At 39.5% G+C, this 18760-nt stretch overlaps 1 protein-coding gene across 2 annotated transcripts in view; it reads left to right on the top strand.

Annotated features, from left to right (window-relative positions):
• LOC127414214 (E3 ubiquitin-protein ligase TRIM9-like) overlaps positions 1–18760 on the top strand; it is a 47962-nt gene that overhangs the window by 11610 nt on the left and 17592 nt on the right. For both annotated transcript variants that reach the window (XM_051652079.1, XM_051652078.1), the window contains exons 2-7: positions 5140–5235; positions 6208–6330; positions 11786–11896; positions 14217–14370; positions 14487–14632; positions 18297–18435. In XM_051652079.1, coding sequence (XP_051508039.1) covers positions 5140–5235; positions 6208–6330; positions 11786–11896; positions 14217–14370; positions 14487–14632; positions 18297–18435 — 769 coding nt within the window. The remainder of the gene's footprint in view (positions 1–5139; positions 5236–6207; positions 6331–11785; positions 11897–14216; positions 14371–14486; positions 14633–18296; positions 18436–18760) is intronic.

Genomic DNA, 18760 nt, shown 5'->3' with positions numbered 1-18760 from the left:
TGCATAAGGTGCACCCTTGCATCTCTAGATACAGACATGACGTTTTTTTAGAATCCTAGCCTACACTCCCTCCTCCAATACAAAGTTTAAATCTTTCTCCCATAATCTCTTGATAGAAATTAAAGCTCCGTCCCCAGACTCTGAATTGGCAGGGAGTAATACAGTGATGCCTCATGACCTTTTCCAAAAGCAGTAATCACCCCTCCCAGAGTATCTGCCACTTTAGGGGGGTGTATGCTCCTCCCAAAAATAGTACAGAGCAGGTGGTGCAGCTGTAAATACCTAAAGAACTGAGATCTGGGAATCCCAAAATGTTGAACCAAATTTTCAAAGGATCTCAGCACTCCACTCTCATATAGGTCACAGAGCGTATTAACCTCCCTCACAATTCACTCTGACCAGCAGAAAGGGGACTTATTAATACATAATTTGGTGTTCAGCCATACCGAGTGCAAATGCGAGATAAAGGGGTGTAATTTAACTTCTCAGATTAGTTTGATAGAAAGGCTTTGCAATGGCGAAATAGGGGCAAGAACTTCCTGTTCAATACAAAACCAGGGAGGGGCTCTCTCAGGTGGAAGTGACCAATGAGCCAAATGTCTCAATGCATAATAATAAAACAAAATCTTGGGAAGGCCTAACCCACCTTTGCTTCAATCGGCCTATGCAGCTTATTGAAATGTAATCTGGGATGTCCAAGATTTTGTTTTATTATTATGCTTTCGCTCTCAGACATTTGGCTCATTGGTCACTTCCACCTGAGAGAGCCCCTCCCTGGTTTTGTATTGAACAGGAAGTTCTTGCCCCTATTTTGCCATTGCAAAGCCTTTCTATCAAACTAACTGGAGAAGTTAAATTACACCCTGTTATCTCATATTTACACGAGATTTACATGGCCTTTGCTTTTGGAAAAGGCCATGAAACATCAGTGTATTACTCCTTATTAATTCAGAGTCTGGGGGACGGAGTCTCAACCACTCAAAAAAGATTATGGGTGAGGGATTTTGACCTGGAATTGGAGGAGGGAGAATGGGCTAGGATTTTAAAAAACATAAAAACTGCATCTAGAGATGCATGGGTGTGCCTTATAAAATTCAAGATTTTACATCAGTTCTATTGGACCCCCTAAATTGTATAGGCTTGGTCTTAAAGACACACCTACCTGCTAGAGGTGCCAATCAGAGTATGGAGACTTAACCCATGTCTTTTGGGGGGGTGTTGAATTTCAAAAGTTTTGGTTAAAGGTGCAGAGTCTGGTATACGAGGTGTTAGGTATTCAGGTATTAATCTGCCCCAGACTCTGTATCTTGGGTGATGGGGCGGTCATTGACATTGTAAGTAGACACATAAAGAACTGGGTCTTAAACAGTGTCATGATCGCCAGGCAGATCATTTTGAGGTGCTGGAGGTTGGCTGGAGCACCCTCTTTTCAGGAGTGGTGCTCAGAGATGGGAAGGGTGGCGGCCTTTGAGGAAGTTACATTCAGAGAAACGGGGAGGTATAAAGTGCTCGAGGAGAAATGGGGCGGGTATCATTTGTGGATGTGTGATTATTGTTGTTGTGTTTTTTTATTTTTATTTGTTTATTTATATATTTTGTATGTTTTTTTGTTTTGTTTTTTTATGTGTGTGCATGTGTGTCTATGTCATTTAAGACCACTGTTATGTTGCTGGTTATGGTGGGATTGGGAGGGGGAGGAGTAATAGCTGGGGTTAAGTTTGATTCTATGTATGTATGTTTTGTTTTATGATGTACATTTATGTGAATCAATAAAAATTGTTAATACAGAAAAAAAAAAATAGGTCTACATTGTTGAAGGCAGTGACGGAGATGATTTTTGTATGACATTAGTGTGATTTTATCATTTGAAAATCTATGTATTGTGCTATTTAGGCTCATAGTTCACTATGCACTTGCCCTGCTATCTGAGATTGTGTCTGACGCATCCATGGCAATAAACGTTCCTTATTCCCAAGTCCCTACTCCAGACAAATCACAATAACCGTTTGTGAACTCTCGCGGTTAACCAAATATTACAAAAGGTTACCGTGCACATATTTAGGGTATTAAATCCTGCATGCATTTAATGTTTAATGATTAAGAGAAAGGTGCCTCCATACTGTTGCACGAATTCTGAATCAGCTTTGTACACAGCCAGGGTAAACCGCACCTTATCTTTGTGTTTGGAAGCGTTTTGTATATCAGACGCTGTTCTCTGTAGTCCTTCAAATAAACACGCTGCACCTGTGAGACGCAGATTCCCTGAGCGCGCACTCGAGTGCCTGTGCTTGCGCTGCTGACATCTAGCAAGCATTCGGCCGAACAAATGGTATTTCACATAAGGCTGACATTTAAGTGGATTTATAATAGGTATTTCAAAATAAATAAATAATTGATTTTGAGCTCTGGGCCCTTTGGGTTTAGAGGCCCCCAGCAAACAGCCCAATCGGCCTGGTCCGATCCAGGCCAGCGCTGAGAAAAGTTACCACATGACAGCATCGTCTGCGCACTGTTTCAGTAGCGCTATGGACCTCTAGACAATAATTTAGACCAGATTTTTTAATGATAATGAAATACTTTAATAACCATTTGATTTCAATAAAAACTGATCTATGACCATTTTTTAAATGCTGTTGCGTGGTGCCCACCTGGATGTGGTGCCTGTGGGCACATATCCGATTGCCCATATGGTTAATCCGGCCCTGCCTCTGAACAGAGAAATTTAGTAGAATTTATAAGCTTTGCTATTGTGCATTAGCAAGGGATAGTATGTACTATGTAGGACTTCACCAAAGTGTTCTAAACTAGAGCTGTTATATGTAGTTTTGATAAATCACTTGTTCAGGTCAGAAGGAGGAAGCGGGAGCCGGATAAACAATCCCCATAAGTTTCTTTATTTACACTACTTTTCAGTATAACCCAAACAGTTTGCTTTTCAGCAGGGCACACACATTCAGGTCGGTCTCTCTCTCTCATTTCTGGCAGTCTGGACTGCTCTCTTATCCCCTTTCCAGCTCTCAATGTAACACAGAACAGCTGTTAGAGATAATTTCCCACAGGTGTCAATCCTTACCGTTCTTCCTCTACCGGCCTCGCTTTCTACAGACGTCGCTTGGCCACGCTCCCATCACCACAGTAGTGCTTTAGTATTTAATATAGTGTAATACAGTGATATGTAGGGCTCTAGTATGTAGTGTTCTAGTGTGTAACACTATTATGTGCTGTAGGGTTCTGATGTGTAATACTTACCAGTTCTGTATGTAGTAATTTATTGTATATGTATGTGTATGTGTTGGGCTTTAGTGTGTAAGCTTGTCATATAGGGTCCTGGTATGTGGTGCTTAAGCAGTGCTCTAGAACAGGGGTTTTCAAACTTTTTGATTGCAAGAACCCCCAAACATGATGATCCCATTGCGAGGGATCCCCTTCCTAAAATATAATGGAAGCTTTACATTTGTTTATGTATTAAGTCCCATTTATACTGCGTGAGAAAAATAGTAAGTGTGATATTATAAAGGCAACATGTTATTAGCAAAATTAAATAATTGGCTTTTATTTTGTCAGTGGGCAACACTTTACAATAAGGTTCTATTTGATACCATTAGTTAATGCATTAGTTATCATGAACTAAACTAATTTTTAAACAGCATTTATTAATCTTGGTTAATGTTAATTGATTAAACAATTGTTCATTGCTACTTCATGTTAGTTTGTATTGTGTTAACTAATGTTAACTTTTAATGTTAAAAATGTATTAGTAAATGTTGAAATTAACATTAATCAATATTAACAAATGCCACAAATGTATTGTTCACTGATATTCAAGTTAATCAATGTTAACTAATGGAACCTTATTGTAAAGTGTTACCTGTCATATTAATAAAGGAAATTAAGAAAATTAAATGAAATTATTAAAATATTTAAAATAATAATATTTTAAATATTAATTTGTATTAAATTGAGAGCATATCTTTTGGTTCTACTCACTGTAATGATGGATGTATAAACCTGAAGAAAAATATTTTCAATTAAATAAAAAATTTAAAATCTGAAATTTTCTGCGAACACTATAGCACCACCTTCTGGTCCCCTGGGGGTCCCCGGACCCCAGTTTGAAAACCCCTGAACAGTGGTTCTCACTGTGGTCCACTGATATTATAGAAGGCTACACTGGCCTATATACTGTATATAATTTAACAAACTATAGTACACTGTAATGCAAATAGTATCTACCATTACCACTGTACACCTGGGTAAACATTGCATCTTCCACTGGCTGCCACTCATAGCTTCTGCAAATGAAGTGACCTGAATAAACAACATAATTATAATTAACAAAAATCAACTCATAACAATAAAGCTTATTGCAAAAACATGAAATTTATGATAATGTTTATATTTGTCTCACTTCAATAATGTAACTGACAGTTGTCTCTGTGTACTCATTAGTTCATTAGCTAAAATTTAATTAAATTGGAATGAAATTCAATTTCAGTGAAATAAGAACAACACAGCAGTCTAGTCAAATTATGGATCTGTGGTTAAAGACAGGATAGTTGAAAAAGGTGTCGAATAAGAGTTGGGGTGATCCGTAATTTTTGTTTTACTGTTGAAGTGATCCGCCACCTGAAAAAGTTTGAGAACCACTGCTCTAGAATGTAATGCTGTAGTGTTTAAAGCTGTAATGTTGTATGTAGGCCAGTGAGTGCTGTGAATTTGGAGTGCCATGTTTCATTCTTTGTCCTCTCAATTTTTGTTCCTAATTTGAGAACAGATCACAAATGAAAGTGGAGGTCTCTTGGTGGATGGTTGTCATAGCAATGTGAGAACATTTATAATGGGATATTTTGCCCACTCCAAGCCAACATCATTTCACACTGCGCCTGATGCACATTTAGTCCACTTCCTATTCTCTCACCCACTCTGTAAATGACAGATGTAATGACTAACCTCCCACAAATTATGTCACTTCCTCTCTCAAATAACTAAAAAAAAATATTTTGTGTACACCATACACTAACTCTGCATATGATCTATATATCTATCTATCTATCTATCTATAAATTTATTTTAAAATGCCCTTTATAGTCATGGATGTGGAGAGCTACTTTTCTTATATCTCTGTCTTTATCTTTCCAGGGCCAGCTTTCTCAAGCACTGAATGTTCTGTCTGATCGGGCCACAGAGGCCAAAGAGTTTCTTGTACTGCTCAGAAATATGGTACAACATATACAGGTACAACAAAGACATACACTCACACACTTATATACACACACACACACACACACACACACTGTCAAACACTCATACATGCATCTATGTACACAGATCAGCCACAACATTAAAACCACCAGCCTAATATTGTGTAGGTTTCCCTCGTGCTGCCAATCCGCATCTCAGAATAGCTTTCTGAGATGTTATTCTTCTCACCACAGTTGTACAGAGTTACCTTAGACTTTGTCAGTTCGAACCAGTCTGGCCATTCTCTGTTGCCCTCTCTCATCAACAAGGCATTTCCGTCCACAGAACTGCCGCTCACTGGATGTTTTTTGTTTTTGGCACCATTCTGTGTAAATTCTAGAGACTGTTGTGCGTGAAAATCCCAGGAGATCAGCAGTTACACAAATACTCAGACCAGCCCATCTGACACCAACAATCATGCCACAGTCCAAATCACTGAGATAAAATTTTTTCCCCATTCTGATGGTTGATGTGAAAATTAACTGAAGCTCCTGACCCGTATCTGCATGATTTTATGCAATGCACTGCTGCCACACGATTGGCTGATTAGATAATCGCATGGATGATTGTTGGTGCCAGAGGGGCTGGTTTGAGGATTTCCGTAACTGCTGATCTCCTGGGATTTTCGCGCACAACAGTCTCTAGAATTTACTCAGAATGGTGCCAAAAACAAAAAATATCCAGTGAGGGGCAGTTCTGCGGATGGAAATGCCTTGTTAATGAGAGAGGTCAACAGAGAATGGCTAGACTGGTTCAAACTTACAAAGTCTATGGTAACTCAGATAACCGCTCTGTACAATTGTGGTGAGAAGAATAGCATCTCAGAATGCTATTCTGAGATGCGGGTTGGTGCTGTTTGGTGGCACGAGGGGGACCTACACAATATTAGGCAGGTGGTGTATAATGTTGTGGCTGATCGGTGCATATTATGATCTCAGTCTTTTCTCTGTGTGTGTTTGTGTTTAGGAGAATGGAGTTGAGTTTGAAGCGTGTTTGGTTGCCCAATGTGATGCCCTGATTGAAGCGCTCAACCGCAGGAAAGCTCAGCTGCTCAGCAGAGTAACCAAAGAGCACGAGCACAAACTCTCAGTAAGCCCCACACTTGCAAACACACATATTCGCAAATGAAAAGAATAGGCAGTTTGTCTTATGTTAGCTTGATAAATGCAGTTCTGCACAGTTCACATTAGGTTTATGTTAATCTGACAAATACTACTGCGTCAGAACAGTTAGGCAGCAGTGACACAAAAATAATTAGGTCTATCTGTCATCAGAATAGAGAGCAAGGGAGGACCCAAATGCAGGAGGCGATGTAAAAAAGGCTTAATTACAAAATAAAACAAAGAACAAACCAAAAATTCTCACAATGGAGAAAAACTAGAGAAAACAGAAAAGCTCAAAAAACCAACGACCAAAAACCGACCGAAGTCTTCAGGATATCACAGGAACACACCAACTAGAGATCACAGGACTCAAAACAAACTGGCAAAGGACAGAACAAAAACGGGACTTGATATAGGGAGAGGTAATTGGGAGAACAGGTGCCGCAGATGATTATCTGATTGGTAACGATCGTTGCTAAGGCAACTGGAGCTGGCAAACTCAATGTGGCACCTGTAAGATATAAGAGGGAGTTAGAAACAAGGCAAACACAGGCAAAAACACTCAGATGAGACAAACAGATTATCAGGAGAGGCACAGTCAGGCCCGACTGTGACAGTACCCCTCCCCTGATGGACGCCTCCTGGCATCCACAACAGACAGACCAACATAAAAGGAACTGACCAGGGAGAGAGGGAGGGAAGAAATACAAAACACGGAGCTTGAATGTCAAGATCCCGACACCAGAACCAAAACCAAACCAGACAGGAGAGTCAGGATCCAGACACCATGCTCCGAACATGAAACACAAAACCGACTGAAGAAACAAAAAACAAAGACAGGTAGAGCACATGGTCAGGAGAGTACCCCTGAGCCATGCACTCAACACAGACACAGAACAAGTGTGTCAGGATCCTGTCACCACAAAAAAAAAAACAGACTGACAAAGTCACAGGATCCTGACTCTACCCCCTCTCAATGGGACGCCTCCTGGCATCCCAAAAGGGGAACATCAGACAACAGACAAGATCAGACAACACTGACAGACACATAGAGAAGGGCTAGATGGAGGCACAGAGGGTGCCATCCATGGGGGGGTAACGGTGGGGAAAACCATTAAGGTGACTCTAAGTTAGGGGCGGGGTCATGCAGACCAGCAGTGAGCTTGAGAAAATGGGTGGAGTCCAGCAGCCTGAGGAAGGGGGCAGGGTCTGGAGGCCTGGGAGGTAGCCTCAGGAAGGACTCGTGGTTAGACGACCAGGGCGAAGGCCTGAGGGAAGGAGCAAGGTCCGGTGGCCAGGGATAAGTCCTGAGGAAGGGAACGAGAGTGGCAAGGACAGGAAGGGCATGGGTGGCTGTGGAGGACAGGGCTGACTGGGAAATGGTCACTGAGGGCTGAACAGACTGGGGAGCAGCCGCTGAGGGCTGGACAGACTGGAGGGTGGCCGCTGAGGTCATATGCAGTGGTGGCTGTGGTTAGGGGTCAGGCTCAGTGGCGGCTGCTGGACAGGGGTCTGAAAGGACGTGGGTGGCCGCTGGGCAGTGGTCAGACTGGACTTGGGCGGCTGCTGGGCATAGGTCACACTGGATGTCGATGGTCGCTGAACAGGGGTCTGACTGGACATGTGCGGCCACTGGGCAGGGGTCAGACTGGAAGTGGGCGGCCACTGGGCACTGAACAGACTGATCAACAGATTGGTAACTGGTGTCTGATGGGTGCTGGCTACTGGGATGAGCAACAGACTGGTAGTTTGTGTCTGCGATGACGCTGGCAGTGGCAGGGGAACAGCCTCTGTGGCCGAGGACGCTGGCAGCAGCAGGGTAACGGCCTCCACGGCCATGAGCGCTGGCAGCGAATGGGGAACGGCCTCTGTGGCCGTGAGCGCTGGCAGCGAATGGGGAGCAAGAGCCCTTCTCCTCTTCCTCCTCTTTCGGACGGCTGAAAGCACTGCTGCAGGAACGGCTGCCTCCTGGCAGTCAGCAGCGGACAAAGTTTGAGCAGCTGGTTAGGGCTGGAAGGTGGAAGCACTGAAGTTGGGTTCCCACAGCCCAAGTAGGAACCTCTCCTCCATGATCTCACAGATGTGATCTACAACCTCCCAGAAAGACCAAGCCTCCAGGTCTCCCCATAACTCCCAATCCAATGGCTTATCTAGTCCGGACAGGAAGAGATATCAGGACGGCCTCACTATAACCCAAGCCCTGAGCTGCCTCGGCATAAACACCAAAAGAGTGGTTGCCCTGACGCCAGCTCCCCGAATTGCAACCCAAGGCCGAGACATGGGAGACTGGTTCCTGCCGAACTGGAGCGGGAGTTAAGAAAATGCCCATAGCCTCTGCTGGGTCCAACTTGGCCAGTTTAAGTCACTGGAATAGAGGGAGGACCCAAATGCAGGAGGCAATGTCAAAAAGGCTTTATTAAAAAAATAAAACAAAGAACAAACCAAAAAGTCTCACGATGGAGAAAAACTAGAGAAAACAGAAAAGCTAAAAAAAAAACAATGAACCAAAAAACAATGAAGTCTTCAGGATATCACAGGAACACACCGACTGGAGATCACAGGACTCAACATAACAAACTGGCAAAGGACAGAACACAAACAGGACTTGATATGGGGAGAGGTCATTGGGAGAACAGGTGCCGCAGATGATCAGCTGATTGGTAACAATCATTGCCAAGGCAACTGGAGCTGGCAAACTCAACGTGGCACCTGTAAGACACAAGAGGGAGAGAGAGACAAGGCAAACACAGGAAAAAACACTCAGATGAGACAAACAGTTAGTCAGGAGAAGCACAGTCAGGCCCTGCTGTGACACTATCAAGAAAATGTCCTATTAGTATTGACGCTGACTACCACCCCTAGAGTCACAAGTTCGAATCCAGGGTGTGCTGAGTGACTCCAGCCAGGTCTCCTAAGCAACTAAATTGGCCCGGTTGCTAGGGAGGGTAGAGTCACATGGGGTAACCTCCTCGTGGTCGCAATTAGTGGTTCTCGCTCACAATGGGGCACGTGGTAAGTTGTGTGTGGATCGTGGAGAGTAGCATGAGCCTCCACATGCTGGGAGTCTCCGTGGTGTCATGTACAGGGAGCCGAGTGATAAGATGCATGGATTGACGGTCTCAGAAGGGGAGGCACCACGAGGACCTACTAAGTAGTGGGAATTGGGCATTCCAAATTGGGGAAAAAAGGAAGGAAAAAAAGAAAAGAAAATGTCCTATTGATAAAGCCGTTAATTAGTGTATGACTCCAATGACAGTTTAAAGTATAAACCAATTGTCCTGTTTGTAGTTTATAAATGGAGGAGTTTTTCTATAGAATGTAAAGGTTACATATTTCTGAAGTATTATTTCACAGGTAATTATAAGCAGTAGATCTACAGCAGTATGCCATTAACTTATTTGACTAATACTATTTCAGTTATTGGGTGTCACTTGAACAGATCACATATGAATCTAACTGCAGAATTACAGCTTTCTTTTGTATTTTGGAGGTAAAGGGGAGGTCTGAAACAATTATATATGGTGAAAACTACCCAAATCACATGATTTGATTTGATTTTTTAATTAGTGGTTTAATGATTGTCACCTTTAAGGGGTTTAGTATGTGTAAACAGAAGTGATGAATAAATTGGATTTAACACAAGGGTTTTTTTTTTTTATTTCAAGGGGATTGTTTTTTTATTTTTATTATTATTATTTTCATCTTTTAGTAGCCTTGTGGGAATTGAACCAAAAATACATATTGCTTTGATTAATTTAAAGGAATGTTCTCGGTTCAATATAAGTTAAGCTAAATCAGCAGTATTTGTGGCATAATGTTGATTACCACAAAAATTAATTTCAATTTGTTCCTTTAAAAAAAAAAAAAAAAAAAAAGAAAAAGCAAAAATCGAGGTTACCGTGAGGCACTTACAATGGAAGTGAATGTGGCCAATGAAAGTAAATGTGGCCAATTTGTGGAGGGTTTAAAGGCAGAAATGTAAAGCTTATAATTTTATAAAAGCACTTACATTAAATCTTCTGTTACAACTCATGTATTATTTGAGCTGTAAACTTGTTTAAATTGTCATTTTAACACTCATTTTAGGGTTTGTTGACATTACATCATCATGGCAACAAAGTTGTAAAACTGACTATAACTTTACACAGAAAAAGTTAGTAAGCGATTTTATCACATTAAAATCATGTTTACATGCATATCCTTTATTTCAAGTGGCTATACTGTTGATAAAGTGAGTATTTTAACAATAAAAAAATTGATAACTCACAATGGAATTGTATTATATATTATATATTTTGGACCAAATCAAAAATCTCACAATGGAGAAAAACAAACAGAACTAAAACACTGGCAAACAAAAACAAAGAATAAGACTGGAGGACAAAAACAGGAACAGGAACAGGAACAGGAACAGGAACAGATCGACTGGAGAAACACACAACAAAGCACAACAAGAATAACAACCAACTCAGCACTGGACTGAACATGAGGGGAGCTTAAGAAGGAAAGGGTTGATAGGGAGCGGGTGCCACCGCTGATTATTAATTGGAGAACAAGCTTTTGTCCTGCTAACGGAGCTAGCGTTCTCCACATGGCATCTGCAAGACACAAGAGGAAGTGAGAGACACTTTTTGTACTAAATTTTATATTATGATCAGTAAAGGTCTGGTCATGTAATCATGTAATGGTACTGTTACTTTTGGCACATACAAATGTTTTTTACATCAAAAGATGGCAGTTATATTTGTGTTGGTCTGTGATGAAGGAAAATGTAAAATTGCCCTTGGTTTTCCCAAATATTATGTAGTTATAGAAGTATTGTGTGACAATTGTTGCATTTACTTGCATCTTACAGGCCTATCATCTTGTCTCCATGGTGCCGAAGGCCTGTTCCCATGGTTACAAAAATATTGGGGTTCTAGTTTTGTCCAGTGGCATTGGAGAGATGAGACGGAAAGCTGCTACAGTACTTTTCTTCAGACTGTCCGATTCTGTTTGTATTTGAAGGGCTCTGTTGGCTCTTAAATTAAATGTTTGGTTCAATTTTGCATTATGTCCTCTCTGACTTTGTCTACAGCTTAGGAAAAAGGTATTTGTGTATGAGTGTGCATCTGTGTGTTTACATGTGAATTATGTAAAAGGGATATAGTCTGTAGATTTAGGGAGAAGAAGGAGAGATTGAAAGAAACACACACACACACACACACACACACACACACACACACTCACTCATCCACTGTAATATGCAAAAATGAATTTAATGTGGAATGGAATATTTGCTATGAAAGATCAGTGATGTGTTGCCTGCTCAGAAAGGATGCAGACAATTAGTCCTGCTGTTGCCTAGCAACCCAGCCACAGCACAGTTATCATGGATTTATGACTAAAACATTTATCCAAGCTCTTATACTTCCTTGTTTTTCTTTCTCTTGTACTCTCAGGTTGTTCGTGATCAGATATCTCACTGCACAGTGAAGTTGAGGCAGACCACAGGACTGATGGAATACTGTCTGGAGGTCATCAAAGAGAACGACCCCAGCGGCTTTCTGCAGGTCACTGACCCTGTATTACACGCTAATGAACCTAATCTGCTGTCATAGCACAGAAACATACTCAATGCAAGCAAATGCTTCTAGCAATGCAAGTTCATTTTCATGCATCTCAAACAGATGTTCACAAGCCTCTGACGCAGAGTCCAAGTCAAGTCTCAAGTCTAAAGGCCCCTGCACACTTCCTACGTAATCGAAGAACAGACGGGTGCAACGTCATTTAGAACAAAATCTGGCCAAAAAAGGAGGTGTTTTTGAGTTCGTTTCAGTGGTTTATAACAGCTCACCAGGGCGAACTTTCAGGAATATGTCGTACCGGCTGCTAAACACCTTCTTACTGCCATTGGTCCATGTCATCGGTAGGTGTGACCTTGTAATTCACGTTTAGTCAATTAAGATCAGTCAACATGATCACATCGGTGTACAGAGTTTTTAGCGAGCTGGTGCAAATTTACCTACATCTTTATGATAATTCGCATAGAAACATTTTCCAAGAACATGTCATGTGATTTTTGTTTTGTTTAATTAGTCTACAAAAGGAATCAAATCTACTCAAATACTCTTAAAGGGATAGTTCACCTAAAATAAAATTGATCTCAGCATTTGCCCACCCTCGTGCCATTCCAGATGTGTATAACTTTCTTTCTCAGCAGAACACAAAGATTTTTAGTATAATATCTCAGCTCTGTAGGTCCATACAGTGCAAGTGAATGGTGATCAGACATTTGTAGCTCCAAAAATCACATAAAGGAAATATAGAAGTAATCTATTAGACTCCAGTGGTTAAATTAATGACTTCAGAAGCAATATAATAGGTGTGGGTGAGAAACAGATAAAAAATTAAGTCCTTTTTTTCCTCTAAATCTCATCTTTCTTTTTTGGAGCTACAAAGATTTGATCACCATTCACTTGCATTGTATGGACCTACAGAGCAGAGATATTTTTTTTTTAAATCTTAATTTGTGTTCTGCTGAAGAAAGAAAGACATACACATTTTGGATGCCATGAGGGTGAGTAATTGATAAGAGAATTTAAATTTTTTGGGGAACTATCCCTTTAAGTGCCCATTTACTCTGTTGTTTGATATGCTGCTTCACTCATCTGCCCAAAGTAAGATATGCCTATCATTATTCTTTTGTCTTTATTCTGCCCATTAACACTATTTTATCCACCCATCTTTGCAGTAGTATCAGTGTTATCATAAATTACAATAACAGTGTAATCGGCACATATTATGGCCGCGAATAGCGTATTAGCGCATTTGCCCCATGAATGCAAAAGGTGAAGATTACAAATTACACATTATCAAGTGCATATATTTATTTTGATAAATATAGAAGGCATATATAATATTTCGATATTGAATTATATATATTACAAACTTCTTTTTGGCTTTAAGCAAAGAATGAAGAAGTGTGAGTGTGCCGGGACCTTAAGTCTTTTGTCATCATGAGTCCAAGTTAGGTCTTAAATCTCTTTTGGTAACACTTTTTCTGTCTGATGCAGATTAGTTTTATAAAGCCCTTTTGCAAGACAATTATTTAGATTTTTTTAAGTGTATTATTACTAGGGATTTCCTAGAAAAAGTGAGCAAATGACAGCACATTTTTAAAGGAAAAAGCAACAGAGAGTGCATGAGAGGTTCCCTTGTATCTAAACTGTGTCATAGTATTCAGAAAAATATTTCATCTTGTATGCCTAAGGATTTGTGACTTTAGTCAAAGAATTTTCTGTATTGAATAAACAGTCATTTTTACCAGTTTTACTCTACTCTAAAATATTTAATCGGCTAGAAATTGGCTAGAAAGTGTTTTTGTAAAACTTGCTCACAGGCCAGTGTGATATTTAGTCAGTCTGTCAATTAAGGGTCTTATTGGAGTCTCTTGCGCACTAATAACTATAATCTTTAAATAATTCCAAAGATTGTTACCTGACATATAAGTGGAAATCTGCCTAGCAATCTTTATAAAATAATTTTGAAAAAAAAAAAAAAAAAATGAAAAAAATAAATAATCAGATATCTGATATTACTTATACAGTAATCATGAATGACTGAAAAGGTCTTGGAAAATTGTGTCAAAAACTCTGAGAACCCTGTTTTACAGTCACCAACTTTGGCTTTCTTCTCAAAAACAAACACTCTTCCTCAATGTCACTTCGCCTTTCAAAACGTTTGTGATCTCAAAATGTTTCTTGCCCTGGGGACTCAAATTAACATAAGGTCATACATACATACATTTACATAATGGCAACACTTCATTAATTTAACATTATGCAGTGTAATATATTCTGAATCACTGTGTGTGTGTGTGTGTGCGTGTAGATCTCAGATGCTCTCATAAGAAGGGTCCATATGACAGAGAATCAATGGGGGAAGGGCTCTCTGACCCCTCGCATGAGCAGTGACTTTGACCTGACACTGGACAGTGGACCCCTGCTACAGACCATACACCAGTTAGACTTTGTCCAGATGAAGGGTAAGGGTGTGTTTCATTGTTGCATGCCCTTCCATAATGACACAGTAAGAAAGAATACTGGACTCAAAATAACCCTGTCTGTCTGTTTTTATGTTTGTGGTTTTGTGTATGTATAGTACCGGCTGCTCCTATTCTTCAGTTAGAGGACTGCTGTACTCAAACCAACAGTGCGACTCTGTCGTGGAAGCAGCCACCCCTCTCCACCATCGTTGTGGATGGATACATTTTAGAATTGGATGATGGGAATGGAGGCCAGTTTAGAGTGAGTGTTGCATACATACAGCTTTAAACAAGACATGAGCCTTCTCTTTTGTGTATTGTAGTATTAGTCTTGTTGGGTTTCTCTGTGCTAATTGCATTCTCTGGACTATTTATTCTCTGGACTATTTCTAAGCTGCATGTGTGATATTGTTCCAGCACAGACCACAAAAAAGTTTGTCCGTAACTTAATTAAAAATTGTGTGGGGATATCAGAGTTATGGCTCAGTGGGCTGTGCACATGCTCAGGACATGAAAGAGATGTTGGTTCACAGGGACCCAGGTTTGAGTCTGACCTGAGTTATGTCCTGTCACATTCTCCCCACTCTCACCTCTACTGTCCTGTCTATACTTTACACTGTCCATAAAAATACCCTTTACACTACTCAGTACCCCATAAAAATACCCCCCCCCCCCCCACCCAATAAGTCTGGCAAAAGCTAAAGATTTCTTTATTAAGAGTAAAATTGATTGCCCAGTTCTTTCCATTTCTGTACAAACTCTATTTCAGTATAGAACGAAACTATGAGAAATCTAGTGCAGAAATACGCAGCACTGATTAAATGCTTGATACAAAGACCGCATACTATATTTTTTTGGGCTGTATTCTTCTCGACATAACAGAAGTTATCTCAACAAAACAAGTTATCTTGAGTTTTTCTCGAGTTACCTCAAGAAAACAAGAGGACAAAAAAACATAACATTAATGTCTCTAGAAAAAAATATCATAATGACACATTTAGCCTAAATATTTGCTATATATACAGGTAACACTTTATTTTGATGATCCCAAGTAGATATTTAACAAAAATTCAGTAGACTTTCAGTAGCCTGTATATAGATCTCTATTAATGACCTACTTACATTATTGTTGAGAACATCAGTTCATTAAAAGGTCATTAATAAAGATCTATATACAGGCTACTGAAAGTCTACTGAATGTTTGTTGAAACACTGTTTACTAGCTATAGCAAGTCAGTTGATAAGTCACTTATAGTCAGTTAAATATCTACTTGGGTCCATCAAAATAAAGTGTTACCTATATACAGTATTTATTTTTATTTTCTATGTTTTTAGTTACTGTATAAAATGAAAAAGCACCTTCAAAGATTTCTAATATTGTCATGAACTGTTCTGCGTTAGTTTGTTTTGTTGTTGTTGTTTTTTTAATTGCACAGTAGCATTCTTGGAATGGCATTCTTTTATAAAGAATGGCACAGTCAACACTGTATGGGACTGCCTAACAGAAATAGGTTTTACTCAGCAAGAAAAAAATGAGAAGGAACATTGTTCATGTGTATATGCACACATACACAGAAACATGAGTGCTAGTGCATATTCATCCAATATCAGTGTGTGCTGTTTTAAATGGCAAATTTTGTTGAACACTGTTTTGTCATTTGTCTGTGGGCAGTCACAATGAGTAACTTTCATTTGTGTGCATGACGAGAGGCACACACTGTTGGAGATGATTCATGTCTCTCACTGCAGTATTCTATTTATATAAGAGTACCACTGCACCCACAAACATACTTACACAATCACAAACACATGCATACATTTCCAATGTCTTACACTCTTTACTGTACACTCACTGTCCGTCACTCTTTGGCCCAGTTTACACCTGATGTTAACATCTGTCTTAGGTGATCCATCACAAGTGGTCAGCCGAGACAGATTGCCATTTACACCTGGTATTTACATGCGTCTTTAATCTACACTAAAATATTTTATTTGGTCACTGTCCCATTGAGATCGGATCGCTTGAGACAGATGTTAATACGAAGTTTATACAGGGCCATAATAACACACCCTCTCTCAGATACACACATTGTCACCCACACATAGACACACACACTCAACCGCCCTCTAAACAGGCCAAGCTCTTATTTTAGAAAGCCAGGTTCATGGGTTCTCATATTTGCTCCATTTTCTCAGAGTCTGACAGGTTATGAGCAACAGCTTCATGGTGTGTTTCCTCAAAATATTCATCAGCAATAACTTAACCCAACTATTTAGTTAATCCTCTATATGGACTAACTGAAGTGTGCAATCCTTAGGAAGTGATGAGAGTTTACTAATTATAGTGTTTATTCTACAGGATGTCATGGCTATGTTCGGAATAGCATACTACCATACCACTCATATTATTTGTGCAATTTTAGTATGTACACCATGTATAGTATCCAAATTTTCTGGATGACCCTCTATATTTGACAAAATGTGCACACTGTATATCTTACAATACAATGCAACCAAAAATGGCCTTCCATTTCAAGTGTCACCAATGAACCTGAAATAATATCTCTTCTTGACTCATTTTTTAATTGGACTGCAAAAAAATTAAACACAATTTCCACAAAATGGAATAAAAAATGTGTAATAACAGCATTTATGTGAAATAACTGGAGTTGAGAGGTCACGTGACAACAATGTAGTACAATGGAGAATACTAATGCATACTATTTTTCAAATTCCTAGGTATGCAGTAGACAGTATATACTAGAGGTTGACAGACAGTAGATTTAGCCAATACCTATAACCAAGGTGGAGGAAAAGGCTGATAACAGATTAATCAGCCAATAGTTTTTAAAATCGATTAATAGAATATTTAAAAAACTAATTTTTTTTCCTTACCATGACAGCCGCAGACACAGAGGCTCCAAGAGTCACAAATGAATAAAATCCCAGATGCAGTTTATTGTTCAACCAAAATCCCAATGATAACCAGAAAATTAAGATTTGGTGCATAACATGGGGCTTTTAACTATAAACTTTTAATAAAACACGCCCAGGACTCTTATTTTGAAATGACGGAGACTTGGCCCTGTTACAGTGCTCTATGTTAAGTATTAACAAAGTCTTCCTAGCAAGTCAGTCCACTGTCGGCCATGTTTGGAACGCTCCCGGGAGGCTATTTCCAGTCATGCCAGTGCAGCTCCCATCTACTTGAATTGGGGAACACCGAAATCTAAAAAACGGTTGGTCAAGATTATGATCAAAGAGCATATTTTAAATCCGCAGTAAAATCTGAAAACACTGGTATCATAAATTGTACCCCCCATTATTTATACCATGATCAATGGAAACATGTAAATGATTCACATTACAACCCCCCCAATGTTCAAGCCAAATCTATGCCCTTGGTTGGGCGTTCCAATTACCCCCATTTATTTGAATAAAAGTAGCCCGTCTCTGCTAAACAGTCTCTGGTATTAACCAAATGAAGCTTTTAAAGCTTTAATATTTTAACATATTTTATATTCACTAGAGGTTTAATGAGGAATATTAAACTATTATATAATATAATATTAAATATTACACCACTGTTATACTGTAGAACTAAGCCGTTCTAACTGTAGATTATACCAGCATTGGCCACAGAGGAATGTGAACGTTTTTTCTTTTTTATTCTATCTGCAACTATCGGCATTTATTTTTGCCGATATCCGATAGTTCCAAAAAGCAACTATCGGTCTACTTCTTGTATATACAGTATTGTGCAGTAAGCAGCACAATAGTATTCCATTCTAAACATAGCTGATTAAGTGATGCATGGTGAAAAGTCTTGTATAGACCAATTAAATTGACTTGTTTACCACTAAAATGTTTGTATTCTACAGGAAGTTACGTATGTGTGTTTACTAACTGAAGGGTGTTCTCCACAGGAAGTATATGTTGGTATAGAGACGATCTGCACAGTGGACGGTCTGCACTTCAACAGCACTTATAAGTCTCGTGTTAAAGCATTTAACTCCAGTGGTGTCGGCCAGTACAGCAAAACACTTGTTATGCAGACATCCGAGAGTAAGACCTTACTATTGAATGCTATCACTCTTTACACTGGGAAGCTTGAGCATGTCAGTGCAAAATAATACAGCAGACTATTATTATTAGTGATGTCAATATAGTGATGTCACATTGAAAGTCTGTTGCAGTGATGTTTTAATGAACTCCTTTGTATTTTGGATACTAATATAAATTAATATAGTTGTTGATGTAAATGATAGTAAAGACTCTATAAATGTTGATTATTTTCGAGCACTGATTAAATCCAGCTTCCTTGTTCTGCTGCTTTCCCTCCTTTCAGTACCAATTCTTTTACTCCCTTTTTTTATATCCTTCTACACCT

Source organism: Myxocyprinus asiaticus, chromosome 23, assembly GCF_019703515.2.
Source record: "Myxocyprinus asiaticus isolate MX2 ecotype Aquarium Trade chromosome 23, UBuf_Myxa_2, whole genome shotgun sequence".
NCBI lineage: Eukaryota > Metazoa > Chordata > Actinopteri > Cypriniformes > Catostomidae > Myxocyprinus > Myxocyprinus asiaticus.
The sequence above is the reverse complement of the archived record's forward strand: the minus strand, read 5'-3'. Positions and strand labels throughout refer to the sequence as shown.